General features: G+C 32.6%; 1 protein-coding gene across 4 annotated transcripts in view; it reads left to right on the top strand.

Annotated features, from left to right (window-relative positions):
- The window catches only part of LOC123715019 (semaphorin-2A), a 347042-nt gene that overhangs the window by 295613 nt on the left and 30210 nt on the right, over nucleotides 1-21219 (top strand). For all 4 annotated transcript variants that reach the window (XM_045669800.1, XM_045669797.1, XM_045669798.1 and 1 more), the window contains 6 exons: nucleotides 2162-2249; nucleotides 3336-3387; nucleotides 3796-3858; nucleotides 7050-7157; nucleotides 18226-18496; nucleotides 20295-20525. In XM_045669800.1, the coding sequence (XP_045525756.1) occupies nucleotides 2162-2249; nucleotides 3336-3387; nucleotides 3796-3858; nucleotides 7050-7157; nucleotides 18226-18496; nucleotides 20295-20525 (813 nt within the window). The remainder of the gene's footprint in view (nucleotides 1-2161; nucleotides 2250-3335; nucleotides 3388-3795; nucleotides 3859-7049; nucleotides 7158-18225; nucleotides 18497-20294; nucleotides 20526-21219) is intronic.

The raw sequence follows: 21219 nt of genomic DNA, 5'->3' as shown, positions 1-21219 counted from the left end.
CGAGACGCAAATAGGTGAACACATTGAAAAGTCTTCCGCCCGAAGACGTCTTACGCCGTGTCGGTGTTTGGTTTTTTTAAACTTCACACTCTGAAGAGTATTTACAAAGAACATAATATTCACTACTGTAAACACAATTTTCACCTGACTTATTTCGATGTTATTTAGTTGAACAAGAAAGTATTCCTAATGTTGCTAAAAATGAAGTAAATGTAGATATGTCAAAAATATCTGCTAGACAAAAGTACACATCAACTATCTAATATGAATCTCATTTATTAAAAACTAAACATAGCAATAAAATATACAGTATTTAAAATTTTCTTAACCTACTTAGAAATAATAATAAAAAATAAAATGTATAAATTGAAAATTAAAAAGGACTCTGTGGCAGCATTTCCCCGCTGTGTAGCGATACTTATTCGTTGAGCGGGAAAAGTACCAGCTCTGTGGTCACTAGTATTATCTACAAGACGCCATCTTCAATCTGTAAATAGCGGCTGTGCACTTAAACCCTACAGCGGAAGAGTCTCTATTAAAAAAAAGGAACAGAATGAGGATGGACTCTTATATTAGATCCGTTTAATATTATCCATTACTGTCTAATCTACTACTTCTATTCTGGATAATAATATTTCTGTCCGTAATAATATTTTTTACACTTTGCTCTGAAGTAATGAAAGTGAAAAAAAAGAATATATATATATACATCAGATTCATTCATGTTAGTACTTTTAGCAAGTTTTTTAAATTTTTATTCACGTAATTCCAATTCAATATTGGCGATCTTAGTAAAAGATTCAGAAAACCGATTCTTATCGCAAACAATGACCCCTGTGTGTCAAAAAGTAGGATTTTGTTTGCAAACAACCCGGAAACATATATGTCTAACAATTTACTAATTTTAAAAGTGAACTTGCACTTTGATTATTTAATCAAAATCAAATACCGCTAACCGCAAATACACATTTTATGCGTTTATTCGCACAATAACCACGTGATTGTTGAGGCAATCTAACTTCTTGATACAACAGTAACAAGACGCCCAAAGAGAACTAAACCTTTTGAGTTAATAAACCTATTGTAGTGAATATAAGTGTAAGTGCGGTATCTCGGACATACGAACATTATAAAACACTACTCTCGATAAACATTAACTTAGTTTATGCTATTCGCTAGTATTGTAGAAACTTTAGTCAACATAATCTTATATACTAGCCACATAATTATTGTATAGGCTAGATTGTAGTTTAAGTTACATTCTCTTTTGTCACGCCTGATCTAGAGAATTACTGTATTGACGTTATATGTTTATTACACCTACTTGGTAGTCTACAAAAACGTTTCACCCCCGCAGTTTATCAATATTTAAAGTCTTTCAATCAAGTTGTTTATGCACGTACGTTAGCGGGAAAATATTTATGGCCGAGTCACGTACATTTGCAGTCCGTAGTTATTCGTTCACTTTTCGTTTTAGTCGGTTTGTTGTGATTGTTATTGCTTGCAAACGTAGCTGATGCATAGTGGATATCGTGCGTGTCTTTATACGTGGCAATAAAAAAATGATATCAAAACTGTAAACGTTGTTACAAATTGACTTTTAACTTTTGTGAATGCAATAAACGGTAAATGAATTTGCATTGCTGTTTGAATTGGAAACATTGAGGCGTGATTTAAATGATCATATTGAATGTGGAATTTAGATCAAAATAAAATGGGTTTTAATTTTATTTAAATATCCTAAATGTCTTCAAATTTCTTTAATTGTTTCATTATTGTTTTTGTCTTAATAAATAAGTATACAAGGCGTCGACTATGAAATCTAAGGTTATCTGGTTAGATTGGCTTTATTTCACCGTTAGAGCGAATATTAATTGGACATAGTAAGACAAGTTCATTGATGAATATTAAATTAGAATACACGACCTCGGGGTTGAGATGCGTGCACAAGCCTGGCCAACCCTGCTATCAGACAATATTTTTACTCAAACTTATGGTGACTTATCTAAGAGATAAATTAAATAATAATACAGTTAAAATGTATACGTAGACGTACATAACATATATTTAATAAAAATGTTTAGACTTGCAAACTGGAATAAAATCTCATTGTGTGAAGTTTTTTTATAAATTAATTAAATATTATGATTTTTGTCCACAGATCATGTACGCGAATTCTCATGTGGGACTCTCTACTACAGAACTTTGTTTGTCGACACAAAGCGTGATGCACTCTACGTTGGCGCAATGTAAGTTTATTCATCTTAATATATATCAATCACCTGTCACGATGTTTGTCCGCGATGGACACCTAAACTACTTAGCCGATTTTAAATTAAATTAGCACACCGTGAGCAGTCTGGTCTAACTTAAGAGATAGGATAGCTTAGATCTTTTATTATAGTTGCAATTTTATTCTATTGCAAATTATTTGTCTATAATTGATTGACAGTCACAATTATCTGTTAACTCCAAAAGACTCTAACAGATGTCGATACTTTTTGACTGGATTGAGTAAGTAATCAATAGATGGCACTGCTATGGTAAACCCACAAACGTGTCATATAAGCTACAATTCAATATCATGATTACCACGTGTTATTGAGGCTAAAGTATAAATTAAATTTATTTTGTAGTAAACGAAATACCGTGAAATTCAATTATTTCTACTTTTTTTAATTTTTGGTGTTAGCTATCCACGTGTCACTTAGACCGAAGTGTAAATCAAATTCAAATTATAGTGACGATAATACAGTGAAATTATTCTTTTGTGTCACGGTATTAAGGCTAACTAAAACCACATTAAGGAGAAACGAAGTTCGCGGGGGCAGCTAGTATACATATACAGTAATAACATACATAACATACTAAGAAACGAAACCATTTATAATAGGATGAGGGCAGGGACAAAACGATGAGACAAGGGCGGTGATTGCCGTGTATTGGACGTTTTTGAGACATAAATTGTCTTGTGTGATGTATAATTTCGGAGTATTTCGGTTATAACAGTGTTGAGGGGTATGTTTTTTCTAATTAGTAATTTATGTGCTAAACATTACCACATATAATAGGTTTTTATAGGATAAACCAAAATCCTTCTGTCGCCCACATTTGTTTAATTAAGTTAATTATAAGATTTAGTTTAATATATTTTAGTTTTGTATTTTTCTAGCTTACTTGTTTGCTAATTTGTTTTATATAATGTTAAAATCCCATAACACCTTAAAAACTGTACATTTAGGTATAAAGTAATATTGAACAATTCACATTGAATTACAGTATTAGCAAAAATACTTTTAAAAATGGAGGATTTATATTTTATGTTTTTGTTTCAGGGACCGATTATATCGACTTAACATGAACAACATCAGCGCATCACATTGTGAGGTATGAATTATTAATAAATTATTAATAGTACGAATTATTAATAAATAAATGAAGTTATATTCATGTACATTACTTTGCATTTTTATTAAATAAAAAATAATGATTGTAAATTTATATTCAGTTCTAAAAAGGGATTTAGAACGAACAAGAACTGGTAGTAATAATTCCGCTACTCTCTTTAAACGCCAGTTTTTTTTATACCGTGCTTGTATCCAGATACTAAATATGTATCGAATTTTCTTGACTCTAAATATAATACTAATTCGCTTATTAGTAAATGTTTCTTGTACGTCTTATATATCTTTCGTTTAAATAAAGGCAATTTAAATCCAGTTCCTAATAACTACTCCTATTGGAATTAACTTGTTAGTTTAATTACTTCTTAAGAACAAACCCTGCTTGTTTCAGAGAGACGCGATCAATTTGGAGCCCAGTAACGTGGCGCAGTGTGTGTCAAAAGGGAAATCAGAGGTAATTAGAAATTGAGTATTACATTTACGTTAACAAAATGCAGTAACTACATTTTTTTATATTATTGCTTATCTATTTGCTTTAAGGTAAGTTTTTAATTACAATTATTACGTCTAGTCTGGAAGAAACTGCTTTTAACAGAAAGTTGCCCTTTGAACCTTGTCTTCTACTATTTTATTTAGCTTTTTGTGTTATTATTCTTCTTTGCGGTTTGTCTTGCTTTTAAAATTAAACTATTCTATTATGTAGTCAAAACAATAGTAAAAAACTGAAAAAATGGTTTCATGTGTAACTTACGGTCATTAATTTACAAATGTCAATCTAATGGAGCGACAATAAAATATGGTTAACATTAATTTATTTATATTTTGTTTACGCTTGGACATATAACTAAACTGAATAAATTCTAAATGAGTGTGTACTATGTACCCTTATATGACATCGGTAATATTGTAATAATAAAACAGGAAAGTTCATCATCGTTCATTTTGGAATGAAAGTAAATAATTATAATCCAAAGGGTTGTACCCTAGATGGGTCTAGGGCATAGAATTTCTTATGTTTGTTAGTCGTTCTGTTTTATAGACTGGTTCAGAATTTTCAGCTTGATGTCTTCGATTTTTATACTGCATTACACACCATAGCAACGCAGGTAATCACGGCGCCATTTGTACAATTAAGTTAAATAAAATTAGATATATATAAGATCTACTAAAGTTATTCGTTCAATTAAGTGCATATTCGGTAAAATGCACGTAACTAACACTATTTCCATCAAGATTTAATCTCATTTTTAACGGTGAGCGGCGGGAGGCGCATATTTCATTGCGGGAGCTTAAAGCTCTACTCGCTATATTAAGGCCGTTAATTTTGATTTACAATCGCGACGTAGGAGCAATATTTGTTTTATTTCTGTTACACCCTGGTTCTGGAGATTGGGCGGACGTGGGTACCTCGACCTATGAGTTATTGTTCTTGCTAATATTTTATTGCTAGCTCTTGCCTGCATTTAACCGCATTAAAATACGTAAGCGTATATATGATGTAATGAAACTTTGAACTACAATATATAAAGATTTTATATATAAATCTTTCCCTTGAATACTAACTCTTGTCTATTGAAAATTTGCTTACAATGTATATGTTTAAAATATTGAAGCGTAAAAATGGCAATTAACGATTTACTTTTGAAATATATAATAAAGCTTTGTTATTATTTATTGTTATATATATTTAGAAAATTAACATGTTTAATATATTGATTTAGCATTTTTTTTTAATTATATTTAACATTCAATTTAAAATAAGAACTTAAATAAAATTCAATTAAAAAAGTAACCAAATAAAAGTTTTCTAAATCTATTCTATGACTTCCAATAAAAACGTTCCGCAATACTCACAATTCGGGATAAAACTAAAGGCAACTTCAAACATCCACAAAATATAGCCGAAAGCAAATAAAAGTCGAAACTTTTCTATTGCAAGAAAAGCTATAGACCACATGCTACCCGCTCGTTTCGGGACGAAAAAATAAATTCTTTTATTAGTATAAAAGTTGGTTGTAAAAAAGAATTATACCCAAATATCTCACCTCGATCGCGAAAACATCCACTCCTTGAAAGCTATAATCAAAGTTTCGCTGTGTACGAGTTTTCCCTTCTCTAAACACGACGTTACATGAAAAAGGCTGGGAAACGCCGTTGGCGAGAACTGTTGGCCATTCGACACTCTTCTTGTTGTTTTAAGTCACTGCTCTTTGTGATCGTATCTGGGAAAATCGTGGGATAAAAGGCTTCATTAAAAGCCTTTTGCGTCAAGGATCTTTTAAATTTACTTTAATATCAATTATATTCGCTTTTTACGGCTTTATACATTCTTTGATATTAAAATACACTTATGTAATCGTAATTTATTATTTCTTCCAACAGATGTTCTAACCTATAATTTATTTGTTTTATTTTGAACTGTACATAAATGTACAATCACATTAACAATTTAAACATTTCAAAGGTATCCCCAAAGACATTATGGATATATTAGTTCGACTTAAAAACCACTCAGTAAAAAAGAGAATCATTGTCGTAAATCGACTTACAAAGTGGCGAATAATTAACAAAATGGACCAATCCAAAGCATTAGTTCGAAGTTATGCGAGCGCCCGGCTAAGTACCGTTAAAAGAAACTCCGACGTGAGCCTCTGATTGTTCTCTTAATTCTGATTGTTTCCGAACGTAAAACACTTTTGCGCGCGTCAGTACAACGAATCGCTTCGACTATATTAATCCGATAATTACTTTAGAACAATCTCTCGCAAAGTTACCTCCGCTAGGCTGAAAGTGTGGCGCAAGTTTTTACGAGCGAACAAAGAACTCGGCCTAATTGTTTATTTTCACACGAACGGGAAAACTACTAACTGGGATTACGTTTCGCAAAATGAGTATTAGCTATACTTTTGCGGAGCATTATGCTGATGTGACAATCCAGCGCGATAAAACGCCGTAATGAAGGAACCACACATATTCGATGCATCGAAAATTTTATTGGAATAATAGTAATTCAGAAGAGTGGGCGAACGCTCACTGGCCGTGATTATGTAAATTTGCGTTCAACATAAATATTGAACGGGACATTAATATTCCGTGTGACAGGAGTGTGCGTTGTTCGTTTTAGTGAACAAAATGATGCTTAAAATAATTTCAATATATAAGTGAATTTACGAATGAATATTCAGTTTCTTTGTTCAATGTTCAACGGCCTTCTTAATCAGTCAACACGATTGAACAGTCCGTCATATTGCTGAGCGCGTTCTGAAATTTTAAGAGTGTTTAGTTTAAACATAACATTATTTTGTTTTGTTTTCAACTGTATTTGGCTATATTTTGCTATATTTCAAAAGCAACATACTTACTAATGGAATGTGGTTATTGCGGTCGGACGAGAGATTGAAACTAATTTTCTCCGTCAGTCCACACACATGTAGAATTGTGATTGGATGACATAAAGTAGTATTAGTAATGTAATTAAAAGTAAAATTGCCGCTCTGTAATGAGATCATTACTCTCAATTGTTATATTATGTTTCGAACCATGTTTTTTTAAAACTTACAAACACGATTTGCAATGAAAACTATAACAGAAAAAAATACTTTCTTTTAATATCTTTGTTCATAATGTTTATTATATCTTTTTCAGCATTTCGACTGTCGGAATCATATCCGTGTCATCCAGCCAATGGGTGATGGATCACGACTCTACATCTGCGGCACCAATGCACACAGCCCTAAGGACTGGGTGCTTTATGTAAGTACAAAAATGTTAAATTAAACCTAACAAAAGTTAGCCACTCTTGTGAGGTCCAAAGCAAACATTGTTTCTTAAATGTACTGTCGTACAACTAAGTCACTCAGAGCCGTCCATTAAATTATCTCTCTCTCAAAAGCATTGACGACATCTACGAAGCTTTATTTGCAGGAAAAGATTCGCTGAAGACCACACACACAAATATTGATTAAACTTTTAGCGAAAAAAGTGCCATAGGTGGATGCTAAATACAGATAGATCGTGTATAGATACCCCACTTTTGCTAACTTTTTTATCGCCCAAGAATATGGCAGCGAAGATGTATAACTATTATCTAGGAAGTACTTAAACTGATCAATTTCATTGGACACTCGCCAAAGATCTCAACAGGTTACATATGCTACAAACAAAATTGGCAAGATGGTATCGGAATGTAACCATAATATCGGAAAGTGTTTATTTGATATGTTTTCATTCTAAAATAACTTTATACTAATTATGTTAGTAAAGAAACGTTTTTATTTATAAAAGGGGTATCATTAACATAAAAAAAATTACCTCTTTAGGTCCAGGCCTCAAATTTCTGTATCTGTTACATGATAATTTGACAACCTAATAGGAATCTAAGTGATCAGCCTCCTGACACACTCCGACTTTTTGAGTCTAACTCAAGCCGGTTTCCTCACGATGTTTTCCATCACCATTCGAGCGAATGTTAAATGCGCACAGAGAAAGAAAGGTTATTGGTCCACAGCGAATCTACGACCTCTAAGAGTCGCAAGCTGAAGCAACTACTAATATTGGTAGTTAAAATTAAACGCTGGATAATTTTGTAAGAGTGTAAGAATCTTCCTCGTTTAATATTATTAATCAATTTTATTGAATAATTGTAAATTCAGTTACATAAAAATATATTACGCGGCACCTTCATTTGTTTCGCGTATTCCTATATTTACGTTGTTCCAATGCTTCCGCGTGTTATGTTCGCATTTCCATTTAGCCATTCCCATATATCATCACAAATAACAATACGTCAAACGAAAATCCTCGTTTATAACGCATCGCGTCTCACAGTTCCTTTAGATGCATCCTAGAAAAGTAACTTCACGCTGGCAACCGCGACAAATTTCACGGATACTGATTCCAAATGACGCCGTAAGACGAGAACAGATTTTTCCCAGCGCTGCAAAAGGTATTTCTAACTGAACGACTCCGTAAAGACGCTATCCAATGACAATTTTATGTTACCTATTTCGTATCGCAAAAATGTTAATAGAAATAAATTTTAAATGTCGAATTCGTTTAGGAATTAAATCCGTTAATGGTTTTAATAAAAAAAAATGTGTGAGATTAAGGAACTCTTTTAAAAAATGCCTCTGACATGAGTGAGTGAGTTCCTAGCCCTTCCATAACACATGTAATAGTTAATTCCAAAACAATTATTTTTTTGTTGTAACTGTTACAACAACTTCTCTCCACTTTTACAACAAACAGAATTACGTGACTATGATTAACTAATCATAGTTTAGAATTTAAACTTGTCACAAAACCTTTCTAAAAAGTTTAAAATTATACCAATCCTGTTGATTTTCATGACTAAAGATTCTTTGCACTTTTCATATTGCAAATTTCATAAGTTACAAATTAATTTTAATTAAATAATAATTGAAAAATAATTGGTATCATCCGATAAAAAAAAAGTTATTCTATAAAAAATTCACAAAAATTGCACAAGCTTTTAAGTTCTATTTAGAGCTTAAATAGTCACTAATAAAGCGTTTCAGGCGAAGTTGATTTTTCACAATGGCCATCGAGAACACACGGTAATAAATTTCTGTGCTCTGTTCACCTCTCAGTTTCCTGCGTTTGACTTTCATATAATTTTATGATGTATCGTATGGACCCTCAACAAATTTTATCGCCTTCGACCCTTTGTTCTCTTTAAAATAATTAATAATCCCAAAATTGAGAAATCAATAATGTTTTATTCATACTTTAAACTCTAGCTTTACTAATTAAATAGGTCAAGTAATTTCTTAATTACAAAAAAAATCGTATAAATAATTTTATATAATTTCCACTAGGCACATGTCTGTTATGTTTTACATCCAAAGAGATATATGTGAATTATGTAGATAGAAAAAAATATATATAAGAGATTAAACGTAAATCCTCAAGTGTTTCAAATTATACACAAATCCAATAAACATATACTCAAAGTTGCATTTGAAAGAGAAATGATTGAATGATACAGGACACGAAGAAGAAAGAATCAACTGTAAAAGTTTTATGAAAAATGATTTCACTTACAACAACCGCAATTCGATAGTAGTTATTACACGGTACATAAAAATACAGTTTTGTGACGATAAATCGTATTAAAAGTCAAAAACCGAGAGCGGAACGTTGAAAATTGAAAATATATTACGTTTGTGGGGAAGGAAATATTGAATACAATTGACGATACTAGCCGACCACAGAGCAAACTAATACAGAGAACACTGTGTTTATTCCATGTTGTATCTATATAAAAGGGTACTTCTTAGGGTACTAGTGTTCCCAGAAATAATATATCCAATTTCATATGGAAAATGATGGGGATTTTAAAGGTATTGTGTGTTTGGAAAGGAGTTTTTACGCTAAAGGTTTTTACAATGTTATGACATAGTAGTATTATAAATTGATAGTTTTATTTAAATTTTTGTGCAGTTCTTTTGTAATAACACGGTTACATCTAAGGTATCTTTTTCGTCGCAAATAAAGGCCTTTTTAAGTTCATTGCATTAGGATTTTGAGTTTAGTCCTGTACTGAAAGCTAATAAGAAAAAATATTTGATAGCAAGGATAACAACGAAAATGTAGGAAAAATAACCGACATTTATTTTAAATTGCAATAAAATGCCCGCAAAATATTTACAAATGCGGTCTCCAGATTAAGTAATTTTTTTTCTGCAATAATTGTAACGTAAAACTCCAGACATGATCAATGTTTTGTATTATAATCTGTCGTTTGAGTAATGCCTCCCTCCGTACGGTGAGGGCGTGTCATTTTCAAAAATTGAGTGAAATCACATGTACGCAATTGATAGGGTCCTGGGACACTCTGAGACTGATACAAACCAAAATGTCATCTTTACTGCCTGATATTGTTCCTATCTTTACGGAACAAGAAACATCCTTGTTGCTTTCATTCGACGAGAATGAAATACTACTATTGTTGATTAACAAATATATTATTTTTATAATCAATTGCGTTATAAAACCAATCATTTACATTTATTTGTTGCTAACTTCACCGCATAACTGCGACAGTCTTTCCCATCGAGCTTCTTTGTATCCGTTCCACGAGGATTCATTCACAGAGTGAAATATTTGATTGCATTTTTATTTACACTGCAAATTCACCTGCAACGGTTATTAAAAATCAACAATAGACAATGGACGCGTAGCTTATCGAAGTGAGAAAGAGCAATAAATGGAAAGTGATTGTATCGAATGAAACAAAGGTATTTGTTACAGGTCGCGCATAACAATAGGACAATTTGTATAGCAGATTTAAAATACATGGCATTTATCCCGCCCGAATGAATGTGATAAGCCCCGCTTATTGATTGTACCCATTTAAATTGAAACCTGTTTCGTCACACGTACCCAATGAATTATAACAAAGTTCTTATGCTGCCTCATTTTATACAATATGGACTTTTTCTTTCTAGGCAATTCGTAGTTTTGAAAAATATATTTTCTACCTTTTTTGTAAATTTGGTGTATTAAAATACTGGCAGAAACTTTTTCCTCGCTGTATTGCGATACTTATTCGTTGAGCAAAGAAAACACAAGGTCTGGGGTTATTTAAAATTATAGTATTGATAACCAATAAACAAAAAATATTTAATACTGTTTTGTACTTAAAATTCATCATACATAATATTGCAAAAAGTGAATAGAAATAATGAAACTTACAGAAAGAGCATTTATTAAACTCAATTTAGATATTTACTTAAACATAATAGTAGTGAAAGGTTAGGAATACTTTTTTAAGTATTTACAAAGAAAAATAAAACAAAATTAGATTTGGTTCGCTATTCGCGCATTAATGGATCTTCTATTGACGTAAATGAAAAATATTAAAAAAAGAACAATAACGCTACAACCTTTTTAGGTCTGGGCCTCAAATTTATATATCTGTTTCATGATCATTTGTTAATCTAATAGGCAAGTAGGTGATCAACCTTCTGTGCCTGATGCACGCCGTCGACTTTTTGGGTCTAAGGCAAGCCGGATTCCTCACAATGTTTTCTTTCACCGTTCGAGCTAATGTTAAATGCGCACATAGAAAGAAAGTCCATTGGTGCACTGCCAGGGATCGAGCCTACGACCTCAGGGATGAGTTTCGCACGCTGAATCCACTAGGCCAACACTGCCCCGGAATTAATCCCCTTAATACTTATGAAACAACAATTTTTACCTTAAATCTGTATTCATACAATACCTGCAAAATTGTATACGGAAACTGCAGTTACAAGTAATTCAATAACACGATTATGCTGAGCCCTCTAGGCGCGATACAGCGCACGAGTGTGAACATTACCGTAATTATAACGCGAGCCTGGACGAGAGAATACTTCACAAAATCACTTTATAAGCCATACAGAATTTCACTGTGTGCTTTATACGTGCATCACGCAATACATAAATGTTATTTTCATAAAACTTTGTCCACAGATGACGTAACCGCGAAATTATTTTGCATTCCATACGTTGCAGAGATTATAGTATGTATTGTGTCTATGGCTATCTATGTATGGATTATGAAGATTTCATTAGTAATTTAGGCAATCTAATTCTGTAAAACTGTTTATATAATGTAGGTTCAAAATTAGTAGAGTTTTCCAAATTCCTTTTCAACCTAAGAGTGCAGGCACATTTGAATTCTTCGTGAATATAACAGAATAAATACCACTTATCCAGAGTTTGAAATATTTGGTAGTGGGTTCATCAATTATAAGTGCTTATCTTCAGCTATTTTACAAGTTAGATTTTGCTAAAAAACATTCTAGTAAAATATTATTGCTCACCATCATTATCATGTACTTAAAGTAAGGATTGTAACATTTACTGTAAATATAGTATTTTATACGATGTGGCTTTAAAAATAATATTAGAACAGACAACACTTAACACACAGTGATTTTTCATTTAGATTAAGTTGTGTTAATTCATTTCCTCTAAGTCTCTCTCGACTACGATTATAATCGTAAAAATGTGTCAAATTTAACACGATTTGATTTCGATCGAACTGTTGTTATGTGTGTCTTAAATACCCCGCCCAAACCTGATCACTAACTGCCTTAAAATTATCATTGAATGTCATTGAATTTGTCTGTAATTTTGTGGCGGGACTAAATAAGTAAAAGTACCTCAAGTACACACAGATTTGTTCCCTAATAATCTCATTAATATTCAGAAAGGTGCACACGAGTTTATGACGGAAACTTGTGTGCGCTGTTTTCTTATATCTGCGAAGCAACGCTTTAAGAAAACCTAGTTGATATGCGAAACGCAATCCAAAGTTTATATGGAAGCGGGTGAATTGAAGTTTTTTTCCAAAACAAAATGAAATTCTCTAAGATAACTTAGCTTTGGGTTTTGTATAGCATTAATGAATTAAGCTTTTCATTACTATTGTGGTTTGAAAGCTTATTGCTCTTTACGATATACATTACGAAATAGTTACTTCTTAATTAGAAAGAGTTACGTAATAAACTGTGTATGAAATAAAAAAAAAAAAAAAATATAAGGTGAAAAGTAATAGAAGCTCTAAGATAGATATGGTAATCGGTGGGACATATACAGGGTGTCCCAAAAGTCGACGTCTAGTCGAAATTTTCTCATAGGTAATGCCACACCAGTTATCAGAAAAATATATGGTTATGGATATTTTCCTTTTATTCCAGAAAATGTACACTATGTGACAGTTTTTTCATTCCTGTTGTTACAAATATTTACTTTTTGCCAATTTTTTTTCTCTTACGTCATCCCGAATAGTGCTTTATGTATGTACCTATGACCCTAAACCCTGTGCCGATCACTCCAACTTGTAGGAAAATGTCATTTTATACCGTACCAAGTTTTTAAAATTAATTTTCGCACTACTTCAACTGATCGTCCTGAAAAACAAATGTATTACTCCAGTTTGGCAAGTAGCTTTAAAAGTTAGCGCATTTAATGAGGATTCTACAGCGGTATAACAATGACTCCATTATTTCTTAGATCGGCCATAAGAATTTTTTTTTGTTAAACAAAGTCTGTTTTTAACAATCTCTTTGAAATTACAACAAATGATTCTAGCGCACCCAAAACGTTCCTAATGACCACAGCGTGGTTTAAATAAGATGGAGAGAGACATTCCATAAAATGTGAGCGAGATGGATAGTGACGCTTATGACATACGGACGCAAATAAGTAAAATAGACAGTTTCTTTTTTATGATTAGATTTATTACTTTTTTCGACTTGACGTCGACTTTTGGGACACCCTGTAGATGCAGACACAAAAATGAACTTTAAAGATAAACTTTAATTTTAGTTTTCTTTATATCTATTACTTAATTGACTAATGTTTTCTGTTTCGAATGTTTTGTTTATCAATATAATGTTTGTTCTTTAATATATATTGTTCCATATAAGGGTTGAAGAAAGAAATCGCTTGTTAGCGATAAGGCCGCCCGTTGCCTAATAACTTATGTAACATGTTGTTTTTTTTATATATATGATTTTGTATGTTATGGTAACGAAGTATAAATAAATAAATTGTCAAAGTGTTTTCTTTTGTAATATGTCTATACAGCTATCTATATGATATTTTATATATATATAGGAAAACTGGGAGGGCCAAGGGCAGAAAGAGGTGGGTACGCCCCAGAAAAATGTGTATAGAAGATATAGACGATAGCAGGAATGGAGAAGAAAGTTATTGCTAGAGCTTGGGGAAGGTCTTTATCCGTGAAATGTGACTCTTTCTTGGATAAAGACCTTCACCAGGCTTTGTCAATTATACTCAACGAAGTAAGAGTAACGAGCGAAAAGAAAAAAATTAAAAGTTATGTGTGAAGTTGAAGTAGAAATAGAAAAAATAAGTCGAAAAACAAGAGTTATAGGCGTTTAACATTATGTTGAGGGATTTCGATGCACTCATAAAAGATGATCTTTAAAGATAAGACTGTATTTTTTTGTTATTAATGTACTTAATTGACTAATCTGTTTGGGCTCTGTATATTATCTAAGTGTTTTCTTTTGTGATGTGTGTAGCTGTAAGATAACTTATTTATATATAAATAAGACAACTATATGGAAAGGACCAAGGGCAGAAGGATATGGGGACGCCCTAGAAAAATGTGTATAGAAGACATAGGCGATAGCAGGAATGGAGAAAGAAAGTTATTGCTAGAACTTGGGGAAGGTCTTTATCCGTGAAACGTGACTCTTTCTTGGATAAAGACCTTCACCAGGCTTTGTCAATGCTACTCAACGAAATAAGAATAACGGGTTACAAGAAAACAAATGTATTATATAATTTAAATAAATTGTTAACATTTGGATTGGAAATAAACAGGCTCTATTATTATTTTAAACTGTAGAACCAGCTGTGTATATATCTTATTAAATATAAGAGTACTCCTAAAGAAAATACCTACCAATATGCCTTTTTAGCAAAGCTATTGGCAATTGGTAGATTGCCATCTTATCCAGCCCTAACCCTACCAAATACACATCGTATCAAACTAGCGGTTTAACTGTTCGTGTGACTGAAAAACATAACCACGTTCTCTCGTATCCATTTTATTATATTCTATATGGAAAATAATTGAAAAACTAACAAAAGTCATAACATTGGTAGAGCCGAGAACCAATCGATTCGCGTACATCAGACAGCGAGCTCAGGTGTGGTTTCGGTCCCATTCAAAATTAGGATCCAATATCTTCGCTCGAATAGCTTCAGTTTGTTCTGTGATAATAAAACTACGGCGAGAACATTTTAAAGTTGTTTTCGTTACAAGTACATTAAGCAGTTTAGCAAATTATTTTTATTATTTCTTACCTTGCGATTAACATCTCAATTTTTGTATGTCTTATTTATATTCGACGAGGTTCAATGATTTTTTATTGTAAGTAATTTAATCCAAAAAAAGTAGTCATTAAACCTGGTCCTGGAATTTACAAGTAGGTTATATGCAGGCAATGCCTCCGTAACGTTTTAAATGTTTCAAAGTTTTTTTGTTTGCATAAAATTATATAAGAAAATTCAACATCACAAATTTAACATACATCAATAATATTAGAACATAAGCAAGGAAAAAAAAGGAAATAATAACTAAAACTAAAATAATAATAAATAGTGTATCTATTTAAAGTCGCTCCATTTCTATAAAAATAATTTAAACGTGACTGAGTGATAATATTTTCTACAGAGACTTGTAGCAATCACCATATGTATTAAATAGATTGAAGCATTTTTATTCCATTAAGACTATTTAAACATGGAATATTTATCCATGCAGTATTTAATCACCATATCAGAATCTTATAAAATTACTGATTTCTAACATCTTGTTCAAACTTAAACTATTGTACTCTTGCGTAATTGCCGCTCATTTTAGACGAGGACAAAGTTCAAAGTCTAAGTTATGCAAAATCTTTCGCAAATAGCTGACACGATCTTCTCTTAGCATAATGTACAAACTGTCTTACACTATTCTGTCTAGAATATTATAATAGATAAGCTGTTCTATAAATAAAAATCTCGCTTAATTTACGAACCATTCCAGTGAATTGTTCGTTAACAACCTGTGTAGGTAAACAAATTGTCAACGTAACAAATTTAGAGTAAACATACTACATACATTTGAACCGCGGCTGTGCACGGTCACACCAATCAATCAAAGTCAATAGTTGTAACGCAACCGCGAATGAATTTACTTTTTTTCTTCATAATATATTAAATTAACTTAGAGTACTGAAATCACCAAACGCCACTAAGGTGTTAGACCTTGCATGAAGGCCACAGCACATAAAATTCAAACTATTTCAATTATAATTCAATTACAAAAAACGAAACGGAATCATAACAACAGCGAGGAAAAGAGCTTTTATACCATTTATATTACTATAGAAAAAATAATTTATTTATAAAAAACAATTCCGTCGAAAACAAAAATCCCTCAATTGCTAAGAATGCATAGCAAATGAATAAAATTTACAAACGAAACAAACAACAACAAATATAATTCGGAAAAGCAAATATAAAATAAGGTATGTTCGTTCTAAGCATTATTTTTTTAGCCGGTTCTCCTAGAACTCTTCTTAAGGATATTGAGTAATTCTTGATTAATGTATTTTTATTAAGCTAAGCCCTCAGATTTATAGCCAATGAAGACATCCTTAAGATATCGATTGTTAATCATATGACAATATCAGATCGGCCTTTAGTCATTGGCTGATAGTGACACGCTTTCCAAACTTTACCCCGCCTTGCAATTTAGCCTTTGTGTGCTCGAAAGCTAGGGGTACGAATATAATTTACGAAATGTATTAAGTTTCAATTTGCATTTTTGACATCAAAGTAAACGACCTTATAAGCTTAAAGTGATAGTTTAGACACCTTATTCTTTGATCTCAAGTTAATATTTCAGACGCTAGACAGTAAATACTAGACTTATTAGACAATAGCGCTAACATGTAATATAATATATTATAATAATATTGTTATTGTAAACAGTAACGAAATTCGTCTGTACTAGGTAACTTTAAGTTAGAATTAATGGAAGGAGATGTCATAAAATCTTTTGTGTATTTAAATTACACATTCAAGTCCAAAAGATGAGTTTTATGATATTTCCTATACAAAAATTCGAAATGTTCAATCAAGGAATTTATACCAGCACAATATTTAAATTAGGGTACAGAGATGTAAGTCCTCAGGCCAACTTTCACTCAATGCGTAATCATTACCGGCACCGGACGCTTCATTCCGTCACTGAAAAGCTTTAAGGATGGTAATTTCGTAAACAAACAAAGCAAGGGTCTAATGAAGGTTGCGGGTGTCCACAAAGTTTCTTATTCTACAGGGGAAGACTTTTCCGTTCGATCCATTTGCTTGTTTATTCTGGCCTTTCTTTGCCCTCGCCGTAAAATAATGTACCTACTTACCATCTTGTTTGCAAGCCTTGTTGTAACAATTGTTACTTTCGCACCCTTTAAAATATTCTTAAGAGCTCAATACACCCTTTTTTACATGGAATTACCAAATAGGATGTTTCGTGCGCTCAGAAATGGGTTAAACGCTATTGTATGGCGTGTCGACATGCTAAATCGTTTGTTTAAGATCTTTCTCGATCTTTAACTTACAGTGAATGAGGGAAAGCCCGGGGCGCCCAGCAGGCGGTAACAGCGGGTGCCTCCTCCAGTCTAATTTAATCCTCGGCTTATTGAAATAAAAACGACATAGGTTTTCGTCAGGTGAAGCGAGGGAAGGGACGTGAGGGTCACAGGTGCCTCCGATGGTCGCGGCATCGTTAAAATTTACATAAAGTCTCAATCCACGCCGGCGAACCTCACTGCCCACCCCACGTTTATGCTACATTTAGTAATTTTATGATAATTTTGAAAACGGTCCCGCCTCCCATCGCATTATACTAATAGAGGAGACCGCGGGACGTCCATGTTGAAAAATATTCAAGCGTCTTTTTAAATACGCTTCGGTCAATAAATCGCTCGGACGTGGAACGGACATGGAGTTTTAAGTAAAATTAATAGCAAATGTGTTTTCAAGTACGAGGGCAGTTACGGCAGACACATAAATCCACTCGTTAGATGTGTTTTTCAAAACGCCTTTGATTAATAGCGCGTAAAAATCGGAGTGTTTGCGCGTGTTTTTTTTTAATATTTAACTTTTTACGGCTGTTTCAGAACGAGGGTCGGAAAACAATTCCATGCAAATGGCTATTTACGCGTTATACAGGTATTCATTCGGAGCGCCGATAAAAATAAACGGTATTGTTTTGTTGTAGTCGAACCTGACGCACCTGCCTCGACATGAATACGTGCCAGGGATCGGCATGGGTGTTGCCAAGTGTCCCTACGACCCGGCGGACAACTCCACGGCGCTGTGGGTGGAAAGAGGCAATCCTGGCTCCCTGCCCGCTTTGTACTCCGGCACCAACGCCGAATTCACAAAGGCTGACACGGTCATTTTTAGAACCGACCTACACAACCTTACTACGGGCAGGCGGGAATTCTCCTTCAAGCGAACTCTTAAATATGATTCAAAATGGCTGGACAGTAAGTATACGTTTAAAATTTTGTTCACAAGTTTGCATTTTACATTACTCTTTGTCTACCACTACGTGGAACTGCGTAAAGTATTTCCAAACCAATTCGATTTAGGGTCCTTCAAGAAAAGAGCAAACAAACTCTTAAACAACCGACACCGCCTAGCCTCATAATGTCACAGCGAAATGAAACATCAAGTAGCCTCTAGTACACTGTTAAAAAAACGCCATATATATTATATCTATAGTCATAGACAGGCAATGAGAATTACATTGTTTCTCAGTATGACTTATCATATTTTGACCTATGACAACAGATATATTTTCACATAGATCACAAAACTTTACAGAATTTAAATTTCATAGTGATCTTATTCCAAATTACAGACACAAATTGTATAATTACTTCATAAATTATTGAAATAATCAATTCCAGAATCCGTAACCTAATTACATAGCCGAAGCATTAATTTCTCCATTTCATTAGAGCAAGTGTTGAACGCTACTAATTTACGTCAAATTAATTGATAATCATTAAAGTCAGCTTGTATTGGGAGCTAACCACGAGTGCTTATCATTAGAACAATAATTGTTCCAGTCATATTATAGGAATTAAACAGAAATTGTTCCATGTTCCGCTAAACTATCGAAATTAGACCGTTTTCGCTCTAATGAACGTTTATATGCCTCCAATCTTTCGTTAATTTGTTTTTCCTGAGTATTCCGTATAGAAATTATGGAACGGTAAATTTCGCTTTGCCGAATATCGTGTTATTTGTATTTTTATTTCTGCTTTTGTAATTAATATAATGAGTGCATAATAAAATTACTGTTCGTGATATTATTTGCGTGTGTGAATTGAAATGTGCAAACTATTTATGATAATTATTTCAGTTGAAGTTGTATTATTGAGGTTTTATTAACACATTACTTGTTTTCATACCATTTTCAACTGACCACTGCTTCAAAAATTCCTACAGATACTAATATTATATTTCATTATTAATAGGAATACGGCGTAAATCCAGGCCAAATTTTAAAGAAAATAACATTAATATTATTTTATCAACAACTAATTCTAACCTAACCATTCTAAGCACTCAAGACTGTTAGATTGCTTTATTCCCAAAGTCTTTCTTCGTGAGTTTTCTATACAGAAGCATTTAAATATTTTAAATGAAATTATTCTTTGGAACCCGGGCTAATTACGATTCCAAATAATTTATAGCTACTAATATTCCAAGGCTTATTGGGTTGTAATTCTCGCATTTAATTTCACTGGTGGGAAACCTATTATTGCATAGAAATAGCTTGTGTTTAATCCTTGACACGTGTCGATTTCATTCCGAGCCGGCAAATGAGTGCTTATTATGAACGCCCTCTATCGGGTATAATAGAGACATGGCTTCATCTAATATTTATTGCATATCAAAGAATAATAGCAATTTGATACTATAGCCGGCCAACTTTATTATCACGTCTGATTAAATTAATATCTTTTATATTTGATTTAAATCTTCATGTGACAATCGGACATTTATTCCCTATTCCCACATTTCCAAGAAACTTGTGTGCTTTTCTGATACCTCATAGACAATGTTATGTGTATTTAGAGTCTATAGATTCTATTAAAGTAAAGGAAATAAACCAAAACTACTTCTTATATTATTAAGCATTAAATTACTTTGTTTACGCCTAAATTATAAGAAAATAATGTATTTTAAATATTCTTCCTATTTCCAATAGTCATAAATCATAATTAATGTTATTTATTGATAGAAGAACTAATAGTATACATATTTTTCTAGAACCGAACTTCGTTGGATCCTTCGACGTTGGCGAATACGTGTTGTTCTTCTTTCGGGAGACAGCGGTAGAATACATAAACTGTGGAAAGGCAGTCTACTCCCGAGTAGCAAGAGTCTGCAAACGTGATACTGGAGGCAAGAATATACTCAGCCAGAACTGGGCTACCTATCTCAAAGCCAGACTGAACTGCAGTATTCCTGGAGAGTTTCCATTCTACTTTAATGAAATACGTAAGTATTATTATTTCACTTATAATATAAATCCAAAAGAGTTGTAGTACTGTTTTTCATAAACCTTGTGCGATTCGATTTTATAAGCAGGATGGTTGCTGATTCAGACTGCGTCATACAAGCAAGTGTAAGTTTGTAACTTTACGCAAATATACGTAGTGTGAAATTCATTCGAACACAACCTAAGTTAAGAATGGAATGATTCATCGTTTTCTCTATTTTAAATTATAACGAGCGTGTATTTGCCGTTTAATCATTATTATAATAATACCTAATGTTTACGTCTTTATAATATAAACAGTAAACACCTAGTTTAATATAAAATAAATATATTCTTGGAAACACCGAACAACATACGCTCAACTAAAAAAATATTTTAATGGACACCATGTCCTGTCACAATTGTTAGACAGGTTTTGATTTTATGAGATTTAATTCTTGCTATATAAATCTCAATAAAATATGATTACTTTAAGTGCATTTTTATTTTCAAGTGCTGTATCCAATACACGACATTTATATTTGCGTTATAAAGATATATAATAGGTAAGATTTTAGGCCGTCTTCTCTATTGAATTATCAAACACCTGGGATCCAATAATATCCAAATTAAAACCCGAAGACAAACAATCCGTGAAAACAGAGGACACGGTGAGACATTTTTGCAAAAACCCGTCATCTTTTAGTCGATACC

The sequence above is a fragment of the Pieris brassicae genome, chromosome 10 (assembly GCF_905147105.1).
Source record: "Pieris brassicae chromosome 10, ilPieBrab1.1, whole genome shotgun sequence".
Lineage (NCBI taxonomy): Eukaryota > Metazoa > Arthropoda > Insecta > Lepidoptera > Pieridae > Pieris > Pieris brassicae.
The sequence above is the reverse complement of the archived record's forward strand: the minus strand, read 5'-3'. Positions and strand labels throughout refer to the sequence as shown.